General features: G+C 44.9%; 1 protein-coding gene across 1 annotated transcript in view; it reads right to left on the bottom strand.

Moving 5' to 3' along the window:
- Positions 1-21,793, bottom strand: part of LOC117368880 — a 499,867-nt gene that overhangs the window by 406,347 nt on the left and 71,727 nt on the right. Inside the window, exon 6 of the mRNA XM_033962624.1 lies at positions 14,632-14,679. Within this exon, the coding sequence (XP_033818515.1) occupies positions 14,632-14,679 (48 nt within the window). The remainder of the gene's footprint in view (positions 1-14,631; positions 14,680-21,793) is intronic.

Here is a 21,793-nt window from a genome sequence, read left to right as displayed (position 1 = left end):
ATTGTTGTCCAAGTTGCCGAGTTTGGTGACGTAAACCCGCGCATTCGCACTAAAAAAAACGCGACAATCAGGGAACACGTTTTTTTAGTGCGCATGCGCGTCCTACCATCCTTTTCCTTTTTTTATATAATAAAAGGCTAACTCGCGCATGCGCACTCCTATTTGCGTGTTCCGTGCGCTGTAGGTCTGTGGTCGCAGGAGTGCGCATGCGCGAGTCCCCAGCCTTCTTCCCAGAACCTACCTTGGTCGCCAGCAGCGGCGGCTCCTCTCACAAGCCCCCAGCGCTGCTTTCAGCTCCTGCTGCATAGGGACCACACCGAGCCATCCGACAATTACCATAAAATCTTCAGGCGCGAGCGGCGGCTTGCCGCACACGCCCCAACGTCAAGCGCTCTTTTAAAATCTTCAGGCGCGAGCGGCGGCTTGCCGCACACGCCCCAACGCCAAGCGCTCTTTTAAAATCTTCAGGCGCGAGCGGCGGCTTGCCGCACACGCCCCAACGCCAAGCGCTCTTTTAAAATCTTCAGGCGCGAGCGGCAGCTTGCCGCACGCGCCCTGACCTCCAAACCCCCCTGCCGGCATCTATTTTTCCTCCTGCTCCTTCTCGCCTGCTCACAGCTTTTAACTGAAAAGCGCTGCGCTGTGCTGCCACTGGCCTCACAATCTTCTCTCCACTGCGGCCCGTCCTCTCACAACTTCCTGTTTCCGCTAGGGTTGGCCGCAGTGTAGAGAAGACACCGAGACCAGCAACAGCGCGGTGCAGCGTTTTTCTGTGAGTTAAGTAGATTTATGTGGGTCATATGCACAGGGGGAGCAGGAAAGGAATGCTGCTGGACGGGGGAGGGAAAAGGAAGGGAACAGGGGGAGCAGGGAAGGGGGAATGCTGCTACTGCACAGGGAAGTGGGGGGAATGCTGCTGCTACACAGGGAAAAGGGAAATGCTGCTGCACAGGGAAGGAGGGAATGTTGCTGCTGTACAGGGAAGTGTGGGGGAATGCTGCTTTACAGGGAAGGGGGAATGCTGTTGCTGCTACACAGAGAAGGGGGGAATGCTGCTGTTGCTGCATAGGGAAGTGGGGGAGGGGGGAAAGGGGGCCAGGGAGCAATCTTGGTTTGCTTTGGGGGGAGACAAAAGGGGGCCATGGAGAGAGACAGAAAGATAGGCAGGCAGCGCACGAGAATGAAAAACAGACACACAGAAAGACAGCAGGCAGGAAGAGAGACAGAAAGAAAGAAACACAGACAGACAAAGGGGGCCAGGGAGAGAGACAGACAGAAAGAAAGACAGACAGTGGGAGGGAGAGAGACGAAGAAAGAGACAGGGGCAGGGAGAGACACAGAAAGAAAGAAAGACAGATAGACATATTCTAGCACCCGTTAATGTAACGGGCTTAATGACTAGTTTTATTATATTAGATGAAACTTAGGCACTTAAGAACATAAGCAGTGCCTCTGCCGGGTCAGACCACAGGTCCATCCTGCCCAGCAGTCCGCTCCCGCGGCGGCCCAAACAGGTCAAGACCTGTCTGAATCATCAGAAGGGGCTCCCTTGCCACCTTGGTTTCCCATTTAAGTCCTGCCTTCCTATCGAAGTCCTAGCCCTCCGGTCTTGCACATGCACGACCTGGTTGGTTTATACTCATTACCTGGTTAACTTCCTATACTTGTGTTACATCCCAGCTCCTCCCTCAGTATCCCACGATCCCTTTATCCCTCAGGAATCCATCCAATCCCTGTTTGAATCCTTGTACCGTACTCTGCCTGATCACTTCCTCCGGTAGCGCATTCCAAGTGTCCACGACCCTTTGGGTGAAAAAAAACTTCCTTGCATTTGTTTTGAACCTGTCTCCCTTCAGTTTCTCAGAATGCCCCCTTGTATTTGCTGTCCCCTTCAGTCTGAAGAATCTGTCCCTATCCACCCTCTCTATGCCCCTCATGATCTTGAAGGTCTCTATCATATCTCCCCTGAGCCTCCTTTTCTCCAGAGAGAAGAGCCCCAGCCTATCCAGCCTCTCGGCGTATGAGCAGTGTTGCAGCCCTCTTACCATTTTCGTTGCTCTCCTTTGGACTCTCTCAAATACCGCCATGTCCTTCTTGAGGTGCGGCGACCAATACTGAACGCAGTATTCTAGATGTGGACGCACCATCGCTCGATACAATGGCATGATGACTTCCTGTGTTCTGGTTACTATGCCCTTCTTTATGATTCCCAGCATCCTGTTGGCTTTTTTCGAGGCTGCTGCGCACTGTGCAGATGGCTTCAGTGATGCATCCACCAGCACACCCAAGTCTCTCTCGAGTCTGCTGTCTCCCAACAATACCCCCCCCAATTTGTAGTTGAACAACGGGTTCTTTTTCCCTATATGCATGACCTTACATTTGTCCACGTTGAAGCGCATTTGCCATTTGTTTGGCCAGTCTTCCAGCTTGTCCAGGTCCCTTTGCATGTCCTCACACTCCTCCCTGGTCCTAACTCTGCCGCACAGTTTGGTATCGTCTGCGAATTTTATAACCTCACATTTTGCCTCCTTTTCCAGGTCATTGATGAATATGTTAAAGAGTAAAGGCCCCAGCACCGATCCCTGTGGCACACCGCTCGTGACTCCCCGCCAGTCAGAATATTGACCCTTTACTCCAACCCTCTGCAGTCTACCCGACAACCAGTGCTTGATCCATCTGTGCACATCCCCTCCCACCCCGTGGTTCCACAGCTTCTTAAGTAGCCTTTCATGTGGCACCTTGTCGAAAGCCTTTTGAAAGTCGAGGTAAATGATGTCTATGGGCTCCCCATTGTCCACCCGACTGCTTATTCCCTCAAAGAAGTACAGAAGGTTCGTTAGGCACGACCTTCCCTTACAGAATCCATGCTGGCTTGTTCTCAGTAGGCCATTCCTCTCGATGTGCTCGCAAATGTCGTCTTTGATCATAGCTTCCACCATCTTCCCTATAATTGAAGTCAGGCTCACCGGCCTGTAGTTCCCGGGGTCACCCCTCGATCCCTTCTTGAAGATGGGTGTGACATTTGCCAATTTCCAGTCCTCTGGTACCTCACCAGTTTTCAAGGATAGGTTGCAAACATGTTGGATTGTGTCCGCTATTTCCTGTCTTAGTTCTTTCAGAACCCTTGGGTGGATCCCGTCCGGGCCTGGTGATTTGCCGCATTTTAACCTGTCTATCTGTTTGAGGACATCCTCCCTACTTACCTCTATGTGCTCTAATTTTTCAGCCTGTTCCCCACTCATGAGCTCCTCTGAGTCTGGTATATTAGATGTGTCTTCGCTCGTGAAGACCGACGAGAAGAACGTGTTCAACCTCTCAGCTACCTCTTTTTCCTCCTTAATCACTCCCTTCCTGTCCCCATCGTCCAACGGCCCTACCTCCTCTCTCGCTGGTCATTTCCCCTTAACGTAACTGAAGAATGCCTTGAAGTTTTTCGCCTCCCTGGCCAGCCCCTCTTCGTACTTCCCCTTTGCTTTTATAACCTCCCGGTGGCATTCCTTTTGGCATTTCCTATGCGCCTGGTGATTTTCCTCTGTTGGGTCCTTTTTCCATCTCCGGAAAGATACTTTTTTGTCCTTTATCGCCCTCTTTACTTCTATTGACATCCAAACCGGGTCCTTTGATCGCTTGTTCTTGCAGCCTTTCCTGAAATTGGGGACGTACATTCTCTGTGCTTCCTGCAGGGTGTCCCTGAATAAGGTCCAGGCGCTTCCCACAGTCTCCGTCCTAAAGATTTTTCTGAGCTTCCTCCCCACCATTTCCCTCATAGCAACATAGTTCCCTTTCTTGAAGTTCAGCGCAGTTGTTGCGGTCCTCCTAACTATGGGTGTCCCTCTTTCTTTTGTGAATCTGATCGTGTTGTGGTCACTGTTGCCTAGTGGTCCTCCCACTTCTACCCCTCTTGCAGGCCCCCCTAATCCGTTTAGGATGAGGTCAAGAGTAGTACCCCCTCGCGTCGGTTCTTTGACTAGTTGCTCCATGAAGCAGTCCTTCACAGCTTCTACAAATCCTGTCTCCCTAGTGCAGTTGGAGTGACCCGTACTCCAGTCAATCCCTGGGTAGTTGAAGTCCCCCATCACTGTTACACTTCCAGTCCTGCACTCCTGTCTCAATTCTGCTTCCAAGTCGTGTCCGACTCCCTCTGGCGTACCAGGTGGTCGATAGTACAGCCCCAGTTTTATGCCCGCACCCTTGTTTCCCGGTAATTTGACCCACAGCGATTCCAGCCCCTCTGCCTTCGTTGCCATATCCATCCCGACCGAGTGGATAGAGTCCTTTATATATAGTGCTATGCCTCCCCCCTTTTTGTGGGTCCTGTCCCTCCTATAGAGCTTGTATCCCGGCAGCGCTACATCCCATTGATTTTCCTCTGTCCACCACTTAGGCTCCAATAACCCAATAACACACCTCACATTTATTTATTTATACAAATTCTATACCCTTTCCATGATAATAAAAAATTCAGATGATACACTTATTAAAATAAAAGAAATAAATATGACATATAATTAAAAACACTGAGAGGGGAGAAACTAATAGCTACTCATTCCAAAGAAACAATAACCATGCCAAATCAATGATATATAAATATCATATTGACCACATAAATAAGCGATCCATGAACCAAGAATAACTACCCTTTATATTTCTTGAACTTTATTTTATCAGAAATAGCAAGATAAACTCCCCATTAATGTGGGCTTGAAAGGAGCTTTGTATGTATGATTTGATTATGTATTGTTTTATGTGATTCCTTATTCTTTTGAATTGTTGGATATTGTAAAGTATTCAAAATTATAAAAAAAAAAAAAAAAAAAAAGATCGGCAGGATGTATAGTTAGACGATTTTCAAAACCAAAAAATATTTTGGACGTATTTTTCGAAAATGTGTCCTAGGCTGTTTTTTACTTTGGACGATTTGCGACTTAGACGAAAATGGACTTAGATGTTCCTTTCGATTATGCCCCTCCAAGTTAACCAGCTCACCTTTATCCACATGTTTATTCACAACTTCAAAGAAGTCAAGCAAATTTGTGAAGCAAGATCTCCCTCGGCTAAACCCATGCTGACTCTGTCTCATTAAATCATGTTTGTCTACGTGTTCCACAATTTTACTTTTTATAATCATTTCTACCATTTTGCCCAGCACCGAAGTGAGTTTACCAGTCTGTAATTTCCAAGATCCAAAATGCCTTGGTACAATTTCTGCCTGGTGTAGGCAGGTTTCCTAGAATTTTCCCTAAACTTAAGACTTGGCATTGGTTATTGGTGCAAAAATGAATCTAGTTTATCTTTAAATAGATATAGTACAGCTGAATATTGTCTACCTTGTGATCCATCCAAGGATGATATATGCTGCTTTTTTCTTAGAATTATGGATCTCTGTATGTTGTGACCAGCCAGGCTCCGTGCCTGCCTTGGTTCATGTGATTTCCTTAACGGCCACCGGGGGAGCCGGAGAGAAGCCCAGGTGAGAGCAGGCTCAGTTAGAGCAGGGCATGGCTCCTCCTCATGAAATGCCCTTGGGAAGGGAGGTAAAAGGGAAGTCACGGTCTTCTTCCCAGGTAGAGCAGTGCGGGCTCAAGCTAGAGTAATGCCTTTAGACCTGGGTGTGGAAGCGGCTGTATTCACACCACCATTAGCAGCCACACAAGCCAGTGTGTGTATTGTAGCTGCAATGATGGAAGTAGGCTTGGCAACCTTTTTCAAAGCCTGAGCTGAACAACTGTGAGTTTTCTTTTTCTGTTTACTATTTTGGACTGAGTGTTTGATTTAGTCAGCCAGTTACATTGACTATTTGGACTGTGAGGTTTTTTGCATTGCACTGTTTTGTTCTCTGCACAGTTTATTAAGAAGCTGGGAGTGTTATGTGGGGAGAGGCTTGCTAAAAACCTGGAGGGATTTTTGAAAGCTGTTTGTTGCTTTTGCAAGTCAAACCTGAGGCACTTCCCTAAACCCAGAAGTGCTATAAAATAAGCTGGAGGCTTGTGCAGAGACTGAGAGTGTTTGAGGCATTATAGCAGGAGAACTGCATTTTGAGGAAACCTGCTAGAAGCAGGTTTTTGGAAGCCTTATTGTAAGGAGCTCTGTTGAGAGCAAATTCACAGAGCAGAGTACTGACTTTGATGAGGAGAAAATCCTGAACTTTGCTCAGAGTTTTCCTGTTGAGTATTTTTCTTTATGTTTTGCAAATTGCATTATTTGTTTTGAACTTTGCCATTCTGACATTAAATTTTCTTTTGGAGAACCAACCCTGGAACTGTATGCCTTGGTAGTGGTTTTTGTTTGTTTTACTTATTAATGCAGTGTCTGCAGGGTGACTCCATACTGGGTCACACGTCGGTACAATTTTAACTGTAACCGCTAGGGGCAAAGGCGTCCCGCAGGAAGGCTTTAGTGCCGGTTACAATGTGAACTCTGAAATACTCGGTCATAATGCTGAGCACAATTTGTGGAAACTGTGTACACATGGTATAGCTTATAAATAACTTTTGTAGTAAATTAAAGTCATACTGGTTTTATAACCATAAAACCATAAAGGACGAATGAGTGGCTACAACGATGGTGCCAGGAAATGAACTTCGGATTCCTGAATCACGGAGAGGCACTACAGGGACCAGACGGACTCCACCTGACCAACAGAGGTAAGAATGTATTCGGACACAGGCTAGCCCGCCTACTTCGAAGGGCTTTAAACTAGGTAAGTCGGGGGTGGGTACCCACTTTTACACCGGAGCAGTAAGTAACAATCCTGATGGGGTGAACCAAATCTCCGCTTCTAAGTCCGAGGTAAGTACCCTTATTGCAAAACAATCACTAGGTGACACTTTAATTCAAATGGATGGCTCACTACAGGAGCCTAGCAGACAGAAAGAGTGGAGAGCTATGTATGTTAACGCACACAGCTTAGGGAATAAATTTCTAGAACTAGAAACAGAAATAGTTAATGCAGACCTAGACGTAGTAGCAATATCCGAAACATGGTTCACAGACTCTCATGGGTGGGATATAACTATGCCAGGATACAACCTGCTTCGAAAAGACAGAGAGGGTAAGTCAGGAGGAGGGGTTGCACTTTACATCAAAGAGAACATCAAGACAACAAGGATCACGGATGTCAAGTATACTGGGGAATCCATCTGGGTGAACTTGGCCAGAGGCAGAGAAAAATGCCTGTACCTTGGTGTGGTATACAGACCCCCAAGACAATCGGAGGACAAGGATGCAGAATTAATCGAAGACATTGAGAATATCACCTTACGGGGGGACGTCGTTCTGATGGGAGACTTTAACATGCCTGATGTAGACTGGAACACACTCTCAACGAAAACTTGTGATAGCAGGAGGATATTAACATCCATGAAGGGAGCACGGCTCAAACAAATGGTACTAGAGCCCACTAGAGCCCAGGCCATCCTGGACCTGGTACTTACGAATGGGGAAAGCGTCTCGGAGGTCTCGGTGGGAGAAACGCTAGCCACCAGTGACCATAAGAAATTTGCACATAATGGAGACAGTGTATGCAAATCAAATTTATGCATATTCATTAGAGATATCCTGAAAACATGACTGGCAAGTGGGCATCAGGGCAAGGGCCACGTCTGGAAGCAAAGCAAAGCGTGGAAGACCCATTTCAGAATTTTGAGTTCACACCAACTGATGTTTACAGAGAACTGTCAAGACTTAAGGTGAACAAAGCTATGGGACCGGATAATTTGCACCCAAGAGTGCTCAGAGAGCTATGCGATGTTCTGGCGAAACCGTTAGCCACGCTCTTCAATCTCTCCCTAGGTACGGGAAGAGTCCACCTAGACTGGAAAACAGCCAACGTTGTTCCTCTGCACAAAAAGGGCTGCAAAGCAGAGGCTGCGAATTACAGGCCAGTGAGTCTCACATCAATAGTGTGTAAACTCATGGAAACCCTGCTTAAAGGTAAATTAGACACAATATTGGATGAGGGAAATCTGAGGGATCCCTGTCAACATGGATTCACTAGGGGCAGGTCATGCCAATCCAATCTTATCAGCTTCTTTAACTGGGTGACAGGAAAGCTAGACTCGGGAGAGTCTCTAGACATAGTGTACTTGGATTTCAGTAAAGCTTTTGACAGTGTACCGCACCGCAGATTATTAAACAAGATGAAATCGATGGGGTTGGGTGAGAAACTAACTGCATGGGTCACTGATTGGCTGAGTGGAAGACTTCAGAGAGTGGTGGTCAACGGCACCCTCTCTGAGACATCGGAGGTGACTAGCGGAGTGCCGCAGGGATCAGTCCTGGGACCATCCCTTTTCAACATATTCATAGGGGACTTGACCCGGGGGCTTCAGGGTAAAGTAACACTGTTCGCTGACGACGCCAAACTGTGTAATATAGTAAGTGAAAGCAATCTCGTGGATAGTATGACGCAAGATCTGATCACGTTAGAAATCTGGTCCTCGACATGGCAGCTGGGTTTCAACGCTAAGAAGTGTAAGGTCATGCATCTTGGCAGTAGAAATCCATGCAGAACATACACCTTGAATGGAGAAGCACTAGCTAGGACTTCAGAAGAACGGGACTTGGGAGTTATCATCAGTGCAGACATGAAGGCTGCCAAACAAGTAGAGAAGGCCTCATCCAAGGCAAGGCAAATGATGGGATGTATCAAGAGAAGCTTCGTCAGCCGCAAACCTGAAGTCATCATGCCACTTTACAGATCATTGGTGAGACCTCATCTGGAATACTGTGTGCAATTCTGGAGGCCGCATTACCGTAAAGATGTGCTTCGAGCCGAGTCGGTCCAGCGTATGGCCACTAGAATGGTCTCCGGACTCAAGGGTCTCTCATACGAAGAAAGACTGGGCAAATTGCAGCTCTATACTCTAGAGGAGCGCAGGGAAAGGGGTGACATGATTGAGACATTTAAATACGTCACAGGTCGTGTCGAGATGGAAAACGACATATTCTTTCCCATGGGACCCTCGGTCACAAGAGGGCACCCGCTTAAACTCAGAGGAGGGAAATTTAGTGGTGACGCCAGGAAGTACTTCTTCACGGAAAGGGTGGTGGATCATTGGAACAAACTTCCGATGCAGGTGGTCAAGTCCACCAACGTGCTCGACTTTAAGAATAGATGGGATATCCACGTGGGATCCCTACGAGGGTCGAGCTAAGGAACTAAGTCATCAGCACTCAGACTTAATGGGGTGGGTCAGTAGAGTGGGCAGACTTGATGGGCTGTGGCCCTTTTCTGCCGTCACCTTTCTATGTTTCTATGTTTCTAACTCTGGAGTTGTCTGTCATTATTTAAACTCCTTACTGAAGTAAAATAATATTATCACAGAAAGGAATGATTATTGTTTCCTCTCTGAGCTTTCACCATTGTCCATTATATCAGCTGATTTAATCACAATTACAAGAACCACAGGATAATTCAGGACATTTCCTCCACACCCATATACTCTCTGATCACCACTTACATAGTAACATAGTAGATGATGGCAGATAAAGACCCGAATGGTCCATCCAGTCTGCCCAACCTGATTCAATTTAATTTTTTTTTTTTTTTTAATTTTTTCTTCTTAGCTATTTCTGGGCAAGAATCCAAAGCTTTACCCGATAATGTGCTTGGGTTCCAACTGCCGAAATCTCTGTTAAGACTTACTCCAGCCCACCTACACCCTCCCAGCCATTGAAGCCCTCCCCTGCCCATCCTCCACCAAACGGCCATACAGAGACACAGACCGTGCAAGTCTGCCCAGTAACTGGCCTAGTTCAATATTTAATATTATTTTCTGATTCTAAATCTTCTGTGTTCATCCCACGCTTCTTTGAACTCAGTCACAGTTTTACTCTCCACCACCTCTCTCGGGAGCACATTCCAGGTATCCACTACCCTCTCCGTAAAGTAGAATTTCCTAACATTGCCCCTGAATCTACCACCCCTCAACCTCAAATTATGTCCTCTGGTTTTACCATTTTCCTTTCTCTGGAAAAGATTTTGTTCTACGTTAATACCGTTCAAGTATTTGAACGTCTGAATCGTATCTCCCCTGTCTCTCCTTTCCTCTAGGGTATACATATTCAGAGCTTCCAGTCTCTCCTCATACGTCTTCTGGTGCAAGCCTCCTATCATTTTCATCGCCCTCTTCTGGACCGCCTCAAGTCTTCTTACGTCTTTCGCCAGATACGGTCTCCAAAACTAAACACAATACTCCAAGTGGGGCCTCACCAATGACTTATACAGGGGCATCAACACCTTCTTCCTTCTACTGACTACGCCTCTCTTTATACAGCCCAGTATCCTTCTGGCAGCAGCCACTGCCTTGTCACACTGTTTTTTCGCCTTTAGATCTTCGCACACTATAACCCCAAGGTCCCTCTCCCCGTCCGTGCATATCAGCTTCTCTCCTCCCAGCATATACGGTTCCTTCCTATTATTAATCCCCAAATGCATTACTCTGCATTTCTTTGCATTGAATTTTAGTTGCCAAGCATTAGACCATTCCTCTAACTTTTGCAGATCCTTTTTCATATTTTCCACTCCCTCTTCGGTGTCTACTTTGTTACAAATCTTGGTATCATCTGCAAAAAGGCACACTTTTCCTTCTAACCCTTCAGCAATGTCACTCACAAACATATTGAACAGGATTGGCCCCAGCACCGAACCCTGAGGGACTCCACTTGTCACCTTTCCTTCCTTCGAGCGACTTCCATTAACCACCACCCTCTGGCGTCTGTCCGACAGCCAGTTTCTGACCCAGTTCACCACTTTGGGTCCTAACTTCAGCCCTTCAAGTTTGTTCAACAGCCTCCTATGAGGAACTGTATCAAAGGCTTTGCTGAAATCCAAGTAAATTACATCTAGCATATGTCCTCGATCCAGCTCTCTGGTCACCCAATCAAAAAATTCAATCAGGTTCATTTGGCACGATTTACCTTTTGTAAAGCCATGTTGCCTCGGATCCTGTAATCCATTAGATTCAAGGAAGTACACTATCCTTTCTTTCAGCAATACTTCCATTATTTTTCCAACAACTGAAGTGAGGCTCGCCGGCCTGTAGTTTCCTGCTTCATCCCTGTGACCACTTTTATGAATAGGGACCATATCCGCTCTCCTCCAATCCCCAGGAATCACTCCCGTCTCCAGCGATTTGTTGAACAAGTCTTTAATAGGACTCGCCAGAACCTCTCTGAGCTCCCTTAGTATCCTGGGATGGATCCCGTCTGGTCCCATCGCTTTGTCCACCTTCAGTTTTTCAAGTTGCTCATAAACACCCTCCTCCATGAACGGCGCAAAATCTACTCCATTTTCTCATGTAACTTTGCCAGACAATCTCGGTCCTTCTCCAGGATTTTCTTCTGTGAACACTGAACAGAAGTATTTGTTTAGCACATTTGCTTTCTCCTCATCACTCTCCACATATTTGTTCCCAGCATCTTTTAGCCTAGCAATTCCATTTTTTATCTTCCTCCTTTCACTAATATATCAGAAAAATTTTTTATCTCCCTTTTTTACATTTTTAGCCATTTGTTCTTCCGCCTGTGCCTTCGCCAAACGTATCTCTCTCTTGGCTTCTTTCAGTTTCACCCTGTAGTCCTTTCTGCTCTCCTCTTCTTGGGTTTTCTTATATTTCACGAACGCCAACTCTTTCGTCTTTATTTTCTCAGCCACTAGGTTGGAGAACCATATCGGCTTACTTTTTCTCTTGTTTTTATTGATTTTCTTCACATAAAGGTCCATAGCCATTTTTATCGCTCCTTTCAGCTTAGACCACTGTCTTTCCACTTCTCTTATGTCCTCCCATCCTAAAAGCTCTTTCTTCAGGTACTTTCCCATTGCATTAAAGTCCGTACGTTTGAAATCTAGGACTTTAAGTATCGTGCGGCCGCTCTCCACTTTAGCCGTTATATCAAACTAAACCGTTTGATGATCGCTACTTCTCAGGTGAGCACCCACTCGAACATTAGAGATACTCTCTCCATTTTTGAGGACCAGATCCAATATCGCTTTTTCCCTTGTGGGTTCCGTGATTTGAAACATCATGGCTCTAATAACTAACTCAAAAGAACATAAGAATTGCCTCAGCAGGGTCAGACCAGTGGTCCATCATGCCCAGCAGTCCGCTCATGTGGCGGCCCTCTGGTCAAAAACCTGAGCAGTGGCGTACCAAGGGGGGGGGGGCGGTCCGCCCTGGGTGCAGCCTTAGGGAGGGTGCACAGCCGGCCAGGTCCAGAAAATTCTACTGGGCCGATCAGCCTTCCTCTCCCCGACATCAATTCTGCTGTCAGAGAGGAAGTTTGGCCCAGCCAAACGCTACCTAGCTGGATGGAACTTCCTCTCGTACAGCAGAATTGACGTCGGGAGAGGAATGCTGGTTGCCCAACGCAGGGAAGATGAGCTTGGGGCGGCGGCGGCTTTGGGGCCTGTTACCCGATGGCGGTGACTTGGGGGCTGTTCCCCGATGGTGGCGGCAATGGCTTGGGGGAGGGCAGGGAGAAAGAAAGAAAGGGGGCAGGCAGGGAGACAGAAGGAAAGAAGGCAAACAGAGAAAAAGAAAGGAGGCATGAAGAGAGAAAAAAGAAAGGGAGGCAGGGAGAAAGAAAGGGCAGGGAGAGAGGAAGAAAAAGTTGGGGGAGGGAATGAAGTGTGGAGGAGAGGAAGCATACAGGCTGAAAGAAGGGAATAAAGATTGGATGCACAGTCAGAAGAAGAAAGTGCAACCAGAGACTCATGAAATCACCAGACAACAAAGGTAGGAAAAATAATTTTATTTTCAATTTAGTGATCAAAATGTGTCTGAATTTATATCTGCAGTCTATATTTTACACTGTGACCCCCTTTTACTAAACTTCAATAGCGTTTTTTAGCACAGGGAGCCTATGAGCGTCGAGAGCAGTCCTGGGCATTGAGCGCAGCTCCCTGTGCTAAAAACTGCTATTGTGCTTTAGTAAAAAGGGAGGGGGGTATTTGTCTATTTTTGTATGGTTGTTACTGAGGTGACAGTTCATAGAGTCATCTGCCTTGACCTCGTTGAAAAAACCCCAGAATAGGAATGATAATTAACATTTTCTCAACGTACAGTGTGCTTTGTGTTTTTTTAAAATTTTATTGTTGATAGATCATTTTGACTTGGTCATTTTTTAAAGTAGCTTGCAAGCCCAAAAAGTGTGGGCACCCCTGAGCTAGAGCATTGAAGCTGCGTGTTTCTGCCGTAAAGGTCATCTTTGATGCAACCGGAAGTTGCATCAGAGATGACCTTTACGGCAGCCATATACAACTACAACGCTCCGGCTGCTGTAAGAAGGCAGTTTAGACATCGCCAGCCACAGGGCAGGGAGGGGGAAAGGGAGGAAAGGTGGGGTGGAGAGGAAAACAGGGTAAAACAGAGGGGGGAGAAGGATGCTGAAAGCACATGGGGAAGACAAAGGGGGAAGAAGGACGCTGAATGGAAATGGGGAACAGAGAGTGGGGAGAAGACGCTGAAGGGAAATGGGGAAGAGAGAGTTAGGAGAAGACGCTGGCAGGGAAGAAGACAGAGATGCCAGACTATGAGGGGAGCGAAGGGAAGAAGATGGGTGCCAGACCAATTTGGAAGGGGAGAAAAAGGGAGAGGCACAGTAACAGAGCAAATGGAAGAGAGAAGAGAGACAGTGGATGGAAGGAAGACAGTAACAAGATGAGGAAAGCAGAAACCAGAGAAGACAAAGATAGAACAAAAATGTTCTATTTATTTATTGCTTTAGGAGACATGTGTCATTGTTTCTGTGGTGTTGCATTGTATGCAGAGTCCAGCTTCTTGCTGGTTCAATTTAACCTTTGTCTATGTATTTCTATTTTATCCCCCCTTTTTCAAAACTGTGGAGCATTTTTTAGCACCAGCCATGGTAATAGCAGCTCTGATGCTCAGAATTCTATGAGCGTCACAGCTGTTACCACCGTGGCTAAAATCCACACTACAGTTCTGTGAAAGGAGGAGGGATTAGTTTGTGATGACATATTCCATACTAGACGAAGGTGTTTTCTGTGTTCTGTGTGTTCGAAACACATGTTTTTTTGTTAGGATTGACTGCAGGATTGATCTTTACTAATCTGGCTTGTTTAGTTTTACAATGGGTGTATTGATGTACTGCTCACTGCAGTATGTAAGATGCTGCCTTTTCCTAGGTACTCATGTGTGACATGTGGCTTGTTACTAAAAATCATGTTTTTCGTACAGATGGGGGGGAGGGTGTGCCAAAAAATGATGGGCACTGGGTATCACATATGCTAGGTACGCCACTGGCCCTGAGACTAGCCCTACTCCAACTGGCACACATTTCAAATGCTATACAGTGATATGGAGATAACTCTATGGTTAATCCCTGGAGCCTTTGAAATTTGTTCTCCTCAGATGAATAATGCTGAACAATCCTCTAATTGGTTACTTGCATAAAACCAAAACAGATATAACTGGCCTTTGAATTTCACCCAATGGACAAACATGACTGAAAAGGTGGGAAAACAAGAATTGAAATAATCTTTCATCATAATTTATGTGTGTATTTTGTAAACTGCTAAGAATTGTAGATCAGCGGTATATAAATTTATTTTTAAACTAAAACCTGGATGGCAGTCCATCTGTTTTACAAATGTAATTTCATACTTACCAAAATCTATTCCAGATGAAGGTGGTGGAATCTTCTTTGTTTCTGAGCCTAGTTTTGGGAAAAAACAAACAAACATATTTTAGTTTTATTTGAACATAGTTCTGGTTTTATTTACATTTTCTTCAAGTATATAGGGGGTTGATATTAGTGTGTGTTTAAGTGGGCAGGATAGGTTCTGCCTGATTAAAAACCATGATGAGCTGGCCAACTGTTGATATTTAATGCTCATTAACTGCACAGTGCTGCTGAAAATCAGTTCTGACTGTAACAGCACTCTCCAGTTGGTTTGGGATAGGAGTCAGAGTGGAGCCAGACATGGGGACATAATTTGTCCCCGTTCCCATTCTTCATCTGGAAACAAATGACCTGGTCAACAACTCCCCACTTGCAGTAGAGAAAGCTTTTTGGTAGCTAGGGGAGGGCTTAAAACCTTTTGTAAAGGATGTAGCTTTTTCAGAAATACTGCCTATATATGGAAAGTGGGACGAAAGAGTGTAAAATATAGAGGATTTCAATAGGTGGCTCAAAGCCTGCTGTCGTAATAAAGGCTTTAGGTACATAGAAGGATTTGGAAATACATGGAAAGACAGAGACTATATTGTAATGATAGGCTATATTTTATTATAGAAGGAAAAAAAATCCTTGCTGAGAAATTTAGACTATATAGGGCTCATAATCAAACTGATTTTCTGGATGTGTCTCGGGACTTTGCCTCTGAATCCCACTGTACGCCCGGAGCTAAAATGGGTGTATCTGGAGCAGTGGTTAGGGCAGTATGTTGGTGGGATTCAATCCTTCCGCCTTTGTTTCCATATCTACTCTGGTCGATTGAATGGTGTCCTTTATATATAGTGCTATTCCTCCACCCTTCTTGTGAGTTCTGTCTCTTCTATAGAGTTTGTACACTGGCAGTACTATATCCCATTTGTTTTCCTCGTTCCTCGACTTTAAGAGAGGGGTAATATGAGTATGGCAGCTCTCCCAGAATATGAGTCATGCAGCTGAATTCTGGATGGATGTAGGGGAGCAAGATTGCTAAGCAGAAAGCCTGTTGCAGTAGTCTAAGCGTGATGTTAATGAGGGTGTGGATAAAGGTTTTGGTAGTGTGCTCAGAGAGAAAGGATTGAATTTTGGAAATATTATACAGGAAGAAGCGGCAGATTTTAGCAATATGTTGTATCTGGGCGGTGAAGGAAAAAGAGAATTCAAAGATGACGCCGAGATTGCAAGCAGACAAATAAGGGAGGATGAGAGTGTTGTCCACAGAGAATGGGAAAAGCAGGGAGATGGGTTTTGGCAGGAAGATCAGCACCTCCATTTAGCCGTATTTAGTTTTAGAGGGCAGTGAGACATCCAAGCAGCAATGTGGGACAGGCAGGCTGAGAATCTGGTCTGGGTTTAAGTAGAGATATCTGGTGTGGACAGGTAGATCTGGGAGTCATCAGCATGGAGGTGATACTGGAAGTCATGGGAGAAGGTCATAAGAACACAAGATTTGCCGCTGCTGGGTCAGACCAGTGGTCCATTGTGCCCAGCACGCGGCGGCCCTTAGGTCAAAGACCAGTGCACTATTTGAGTCTAGCCTTACCTGCGTATGTTCTGTTCCAGCAGGAACTTATCCAACCTTTTCTTGAATCCTTGTAGTAAGTGAGTAAGTGTAGATTGAGAAAAGGAGTGGTCCTAGAATATAGCCTTGAGGTACACCAATCAATAGGGGGAAGGTTGTAGAGGAGGAACCACCATTGCATACACTGAAAGTGCAATAGGAGATATAGAAAGAAAACCAGGAGAGCGCAGAACCCTGGAATCCCAGTGAAGACAGCGTTTCAAGGAGTAGGCAGTGATCAACAATATCAAAGGTGGCAGATGGATCAAGAAGGATGAGGATAGAGTAAAGGCCTTAGGATATGATCTGGAGCAGGTAATTGGAAACTTTAGTAAGGGCAGTTTCCGTGGAGTGCAGTGGGCGAAAGCCTGAATAAATTGGATCTAGAATAGCTTGGGAGGAGAGGAAGTCCAGGCAACAGCGGTGAACAGCACATGCAATTAACTTGGATAAGAAGGGGAGGAGGGAGATGGGGCAATAGTAGGAGGGGCACGTGAGGTCCAATGAGGGTTTTTTGAAGAGGGGTGTGACAACAGCATGTTTGAAGGCATCAGGGACAGTTGCAGTAGAAAGCAATAGGTTGAGGATATGACAGATAGGAAGGATGATAGCAGGCGAGATAGCACCGAGTAGGTGAGTGGGAATCAGATCAGAGGAGTAGATAGTGAATTTGGAGGAAGAGGGATGTGCGGTTTCCTCCTTAGTGATTACGGAGAAGGAGGAGAGGGTGGCAGGTGTTGATGGGAGGTTAACAGAAGGGACAGGTGGAGGGGGAGGCAGCTGGTTGAGAGCTGAAGGTGAGTCTTTAGGATCTTATTTTAGAACTCTGCCATAATTTGGGAAGAAATTGAAGGGGGATAGGAGGTGAGGGTGCTTTGAGTAGCGAGTTTAGCGTGGTAAAGAGATGGAGAGGATTGGAGCTAAGAGGGGTGGTTAAGTGGGTATAGTATTCTTGTTTGGCCAGTGAGAGGGCAGACTGGAGTAATGTCAGCATGAATTTGAAATGTATGAAGTCAGCGTGCACACAGGATTTAAGTCAGAGACATTCTTTGGAACTGGCACATAAGCACAGGTAGCGAATGCAGGTGATCAGCCAGGGCTGCCTAACAGGATGTGAAATTGGAGGAGCAAGGATATCTAGAGCAGAGAAGAAAAAGGTATTATAGGAGAGGACGGCTTTGTTGACAGTCTTGTGTGATATGGTAGTTGAGGAGAGGGATGAAACAGCGGTGGATAGGGATCCAGGGTCAATAGCCTGAAAGTTCCTGAATATGTTGGTGGTGATTGGCCAGATCAGGGGGGGTGTGATGATGAATACAGTATACAGACCTTCTACTCAATCGCAGCAAATCAATAAAAATTTGATTGCAGATATTCAAAGTAGGGAAAGAAAGAAGAGGTGCTGCTTTTGGGTGATTTCAATCTGCTGGATACAGACTGGGAAGTTCCATCTGCAGAATTGGAAAAATGTAGGGAGATTATGGATGCCTTTCAAGATACTCTGCACAGACAAATGGTGACAGAACCCACGAGGTAAAAAGAAGTACTGGATTTGGTGCTCACAATTGGGGAGAGTGTCTGTTTGAGTGGGTACCCACACGGGAAGTAGTGATCATCAAACAGTTTGGTTTGATATAGCAGCTTAAAGTAGATGACTGCCACACAAAACTTAAAGTCCTAGATTTCAAATGTATGGACTTTAGTAAAATGGGAGAATACCTGAAAAAAGAGTTGATAGGTTGGGAGGACATGAGAAAAGTAGAAAAACAGTGGTCTAAGCTGAAAGGAGCAATAAAATGGCTACTGACCTTTATGTGAGGAAAATAAATATAAACATGAGAAAAAGGAAACCGATATGGTTCTCCAAACTAGTGGCGGAGAAAATAAAGGTAAAAGAGTTGATGTTAATGGAATATTTTTTATTAAATCAAGAAAAAGTAGTATAGAAATGAATACCAGATGAAACTGAAAGAAGCCAAGAGAGAGATACGTCTAGTGAAAGTGCAAGTGACAGAACAAATGGCTAGAAATATAAAAAAGGGAGACTAACATCTTTTCAGATACTGTATATTAGTGAAAGGAGGAAGATGAAAGAATAGAACTACAAAACTAAAATATGCTATGAACTGCTATGTGGAGAGTGATGAGAAAAACCAAATACTTCTATCCTGTGTTCATGGAAGAAAATCCTGGAGAAGAACTGAGATTGTATAGCAAAATTACACATGAGAAAGGAGTGGATACCATGCCATTCATGGAAGAAAGTGTTTATGAACAACTTGAAAATTGAAGGTGTACAAAGCGATGGGACTGGACAGGATCCATCCCAGGATACTGAGGGAGCTTAGAGGAATGCTGGCTGGTCCTATTAAAGATTTAGAGACTGGAGTGGTTCCTGGTGATTGAAGAAGAGCAGATGTGGTCCCTATTCACAAAAGTGGTCACAGAGATGAAGCGGGAAATTATAGGCTGGTAAGCCTCACTTCAGCTATTGGAAAAATAATAGAAGCATTGCTGAAGGAAAGGATAGTAAAATTCCTAGAATCTAATGGATCACAAGATCTGAATCAGCATGGCTTTACTAAAGGTAAATTGTGCCAAACAAATATGATTGAATTCTTTGATTTGGTGACCAAAGGATTGGAGCAAGGACATATGCTAGATGTAATTTACTTAGATTTCAGCAAAGCCTTTGATGCGGTTCCTCATAGGAGGCTCTTGAACAATCTTTATGGGCTGAAGTTAGGATCCAAAGTGGTGAACTGGATTAGAAACTGGTTGATGGACAGATACCAGAGGTTGGTGGTTAGTGTAATTCACTTGGAGGAAGGAAAAGTGAGTAGTGGAATGCCTCAAGGATATGTATTGGTGCCGATCCTGTTCGTTATGTTTGTGAGCAACATTGCCAAAGGGTTAGAAGGAAAGGTTTGCCTTTTTGTGGATGATACCAAGATTTGTAACAGAGTAGAAACCAAGAAAGTAGTAGAAAACATGAAAAAGGATCTGCAAAAGTTAGAGGAATAGTCTAATGTCTGAGGGAAGATTGATGGACTCTGATTACAGAACACTGTAAGATTGGTACTGTGACTCCCCCCGCCCTCAAACTGAAGAACTGGTATCCTGTCCTGGAAGTGGAGGCGATGAGCGCATCCCAAGGAGAAGAAGAACCAAAGCTTTAAATCCCCAAAATTACTAGATCCATGACCACTAGGAGGCGTAGGGTAGTGGTAGTTGGTGATTCTCTTCTGACGGATATAGAAGCATCCACCTGCAGACAAGACATGATGTCATAAGAGGTATGCTGTCTGCCTGGTGTCAAAATGCAAGATGTTACAGAAAGCTTGCCAGACTCATCAAGCCTAATGACTATTATCCGATGCTGCTCCTCCACGTTGGCACTAACAATACTGCCAGGTACCCTCGTGAATGTATCAAAAGTGACTTTGTGGCTCTGGGAAAGAAGATGAAGCAGACAGGTGTGGAGGTGGAATTCTCATCCATCCTCCTTGTTGAGAGTAAAGGCCAAGGCAGAGAATCTCGTATCCTGGAGATGAATGTGTGGCTACGTGGATGATGTTGTCGAGAGCATTTTGGCTACCTGGACCATGGGATGATTTTCCAAGGGCTGCTGAGTAGGGATGGTGTGCATCTATCAAAGAAGGGAAGAAGTGTCTTTGGCAGCAGGTTGGCTAATCTACTAAAGAGGGCTTTAAACTAGAAGTGATGGGGCAGGGTAATCAAAGCCCCCAGGTGAGTATAAGCACTCAGGTAAGTAAACTGAACACTTCTACATGGATGGGGAAAGGGGACAATGTCTGGAAAGCAGTTTATACTAATGCTCGAAGTACGAAGTATGGGAAACAAGATTCTGGATCTAGAAGCTGTGATGGAAGAAGATGAGTTGGATATAGTGGTGATCATGGAGACGTGGTTCACGGAGCAACATGACTGGGATGTAGTTATACCGGGCTATAATCTGTTCAGGAAAGATAAGGTAGGAAGAAAAGGAGGTGGAGTAGCATTATATGTTAAAGATCGAATTAAAGCCACACAATTGCAGAATCTGCAGAACAAGTAAGAGGCACTGTGGATCAATTTGAAAGAGGGAATGGTGAATATATTTGCATTGGTGTGATATACAAGCCTCCTTTACAGATGGAAGAAGTAGACAGAGATTTAATAGTAGACATTCAGAATATATCTAAAAAAGGGGAAGTTTTACCAATAGATGATTTTAATATGCTGTGGGTTGATTGGGGTATCCCTGTTGTGGGGTCTTCTAGAAGTAGGGAGATTCTGGATTCTCTACAAGGAGAACTGTTCTAGAAGTTGGTAATGGAACCCACACGGGAAGGGGTCATACTGGACTTAGTGCTTACAAACAGGGAAAGTGTTTCTGATGTTACAGTGGATGATTATTTGGCATCCAGTGATCACTGCATGGTATGGTTTAATATTAAGATGGGTATAGAGAGGGCTCATTCAAAAGCAAAGATTCTAGACTTTTTAAAAAACTAACTTTGTTAAGATTGGGGTTTACATAAAGGAATTATTTTCTGGATGGAAACATCTGGCAGGAGTGGAAATGCAGTGGGCAAAACTGAAAGGAGCGATTGAAAGAGCAACAAACCTTTTTGTGAGGCAAGTAAGTAAAAGTAAGAGGAAAAGAAGGCTGCTATGGTTCTCAAAAGTAGTAGCTGAGAAGGTAAGGAATAAGAGGTTAGCATTCATAAACTACAAAAGATCAAAAAAAGAGGAAGACAGGCAAAAATATCTTGAAAATTTAAGAGAGGCTGGTTGTGTAGTGAGGAAAACAAAGATGCAAATGGAAGAAAAAATAGCTGAAACGGTAAAACGGGGAGACAATTTTTAGACATATTAGTGATAGGAAGAAGTGCAAAAGTGGCATTGTGAGACTCAAGGTGAAGGGGAGAAATATGTAAAGCAAAACTGAATTGCTTAACAAATATTTCTGTTCTGTGTTTACAGCTCAAGAGCCAGGAGTAGGATGACAGAAGATAAACATGAATCGAGATGGAGGAGTGGTAGAACCTAATCGATTTTCAGAGGGTTGTGTTTATGAGGAGCTATAAAATAAAGTAGACAAAGCGATGGGGCCAGAAGGTGTACATCCAAAGGTGCTGATAGAACTTAGGGAAGTTGTGATGGCTCAGCTGACTGACCTTTTCAATATGTCTCTAGAGTCGGGAGTGGTACCCGAGGAATGGAGAAGCGCATTGTAAGGTTTGTTAGTGGCCCCCACAATATATGGTTGGTGGGGTCACTTGAGAGGAGCCCTTACAAACACCAGGTCCCAGGTTCAGTTCCCTCACTGAACATTCACCAGGAAGTAGAATCAAAAAGGCACAGCCAGAGGTGATTGCATAAAGAATATATTATAGAAATAGGCTTACAGAAAAGCAATATTTATAAGCATTACAATTAAGCATTACAATTAATGAGAGAGCAACGCAGTTTCCCTGCCTTACAGAGTTCAGAGGAAATGAGAGACATAGAAGCCTGAAGTTCCAGGGAAAGGCAGAGAGAGAGAAAAGG

Source organism: Geotrypetes seraphini, chromosome 11, assembly GCF_902459505.1.
Source record: "Geotrypetes seraphini chromosome 11, aGeoSer1.1, whole genome shotgun sequence".
Classification (NCBI taxonomy): domain Eukaryota; kingdom Metazoa; phylum Chordata; class Amphibia; order Gymnophiona; family Dermophiidae; genus Geotrypetes; species Geotrypetes seraphini.
This window is presented reverse-complemented; position numbering and strand designations above follow the sequence as displayed.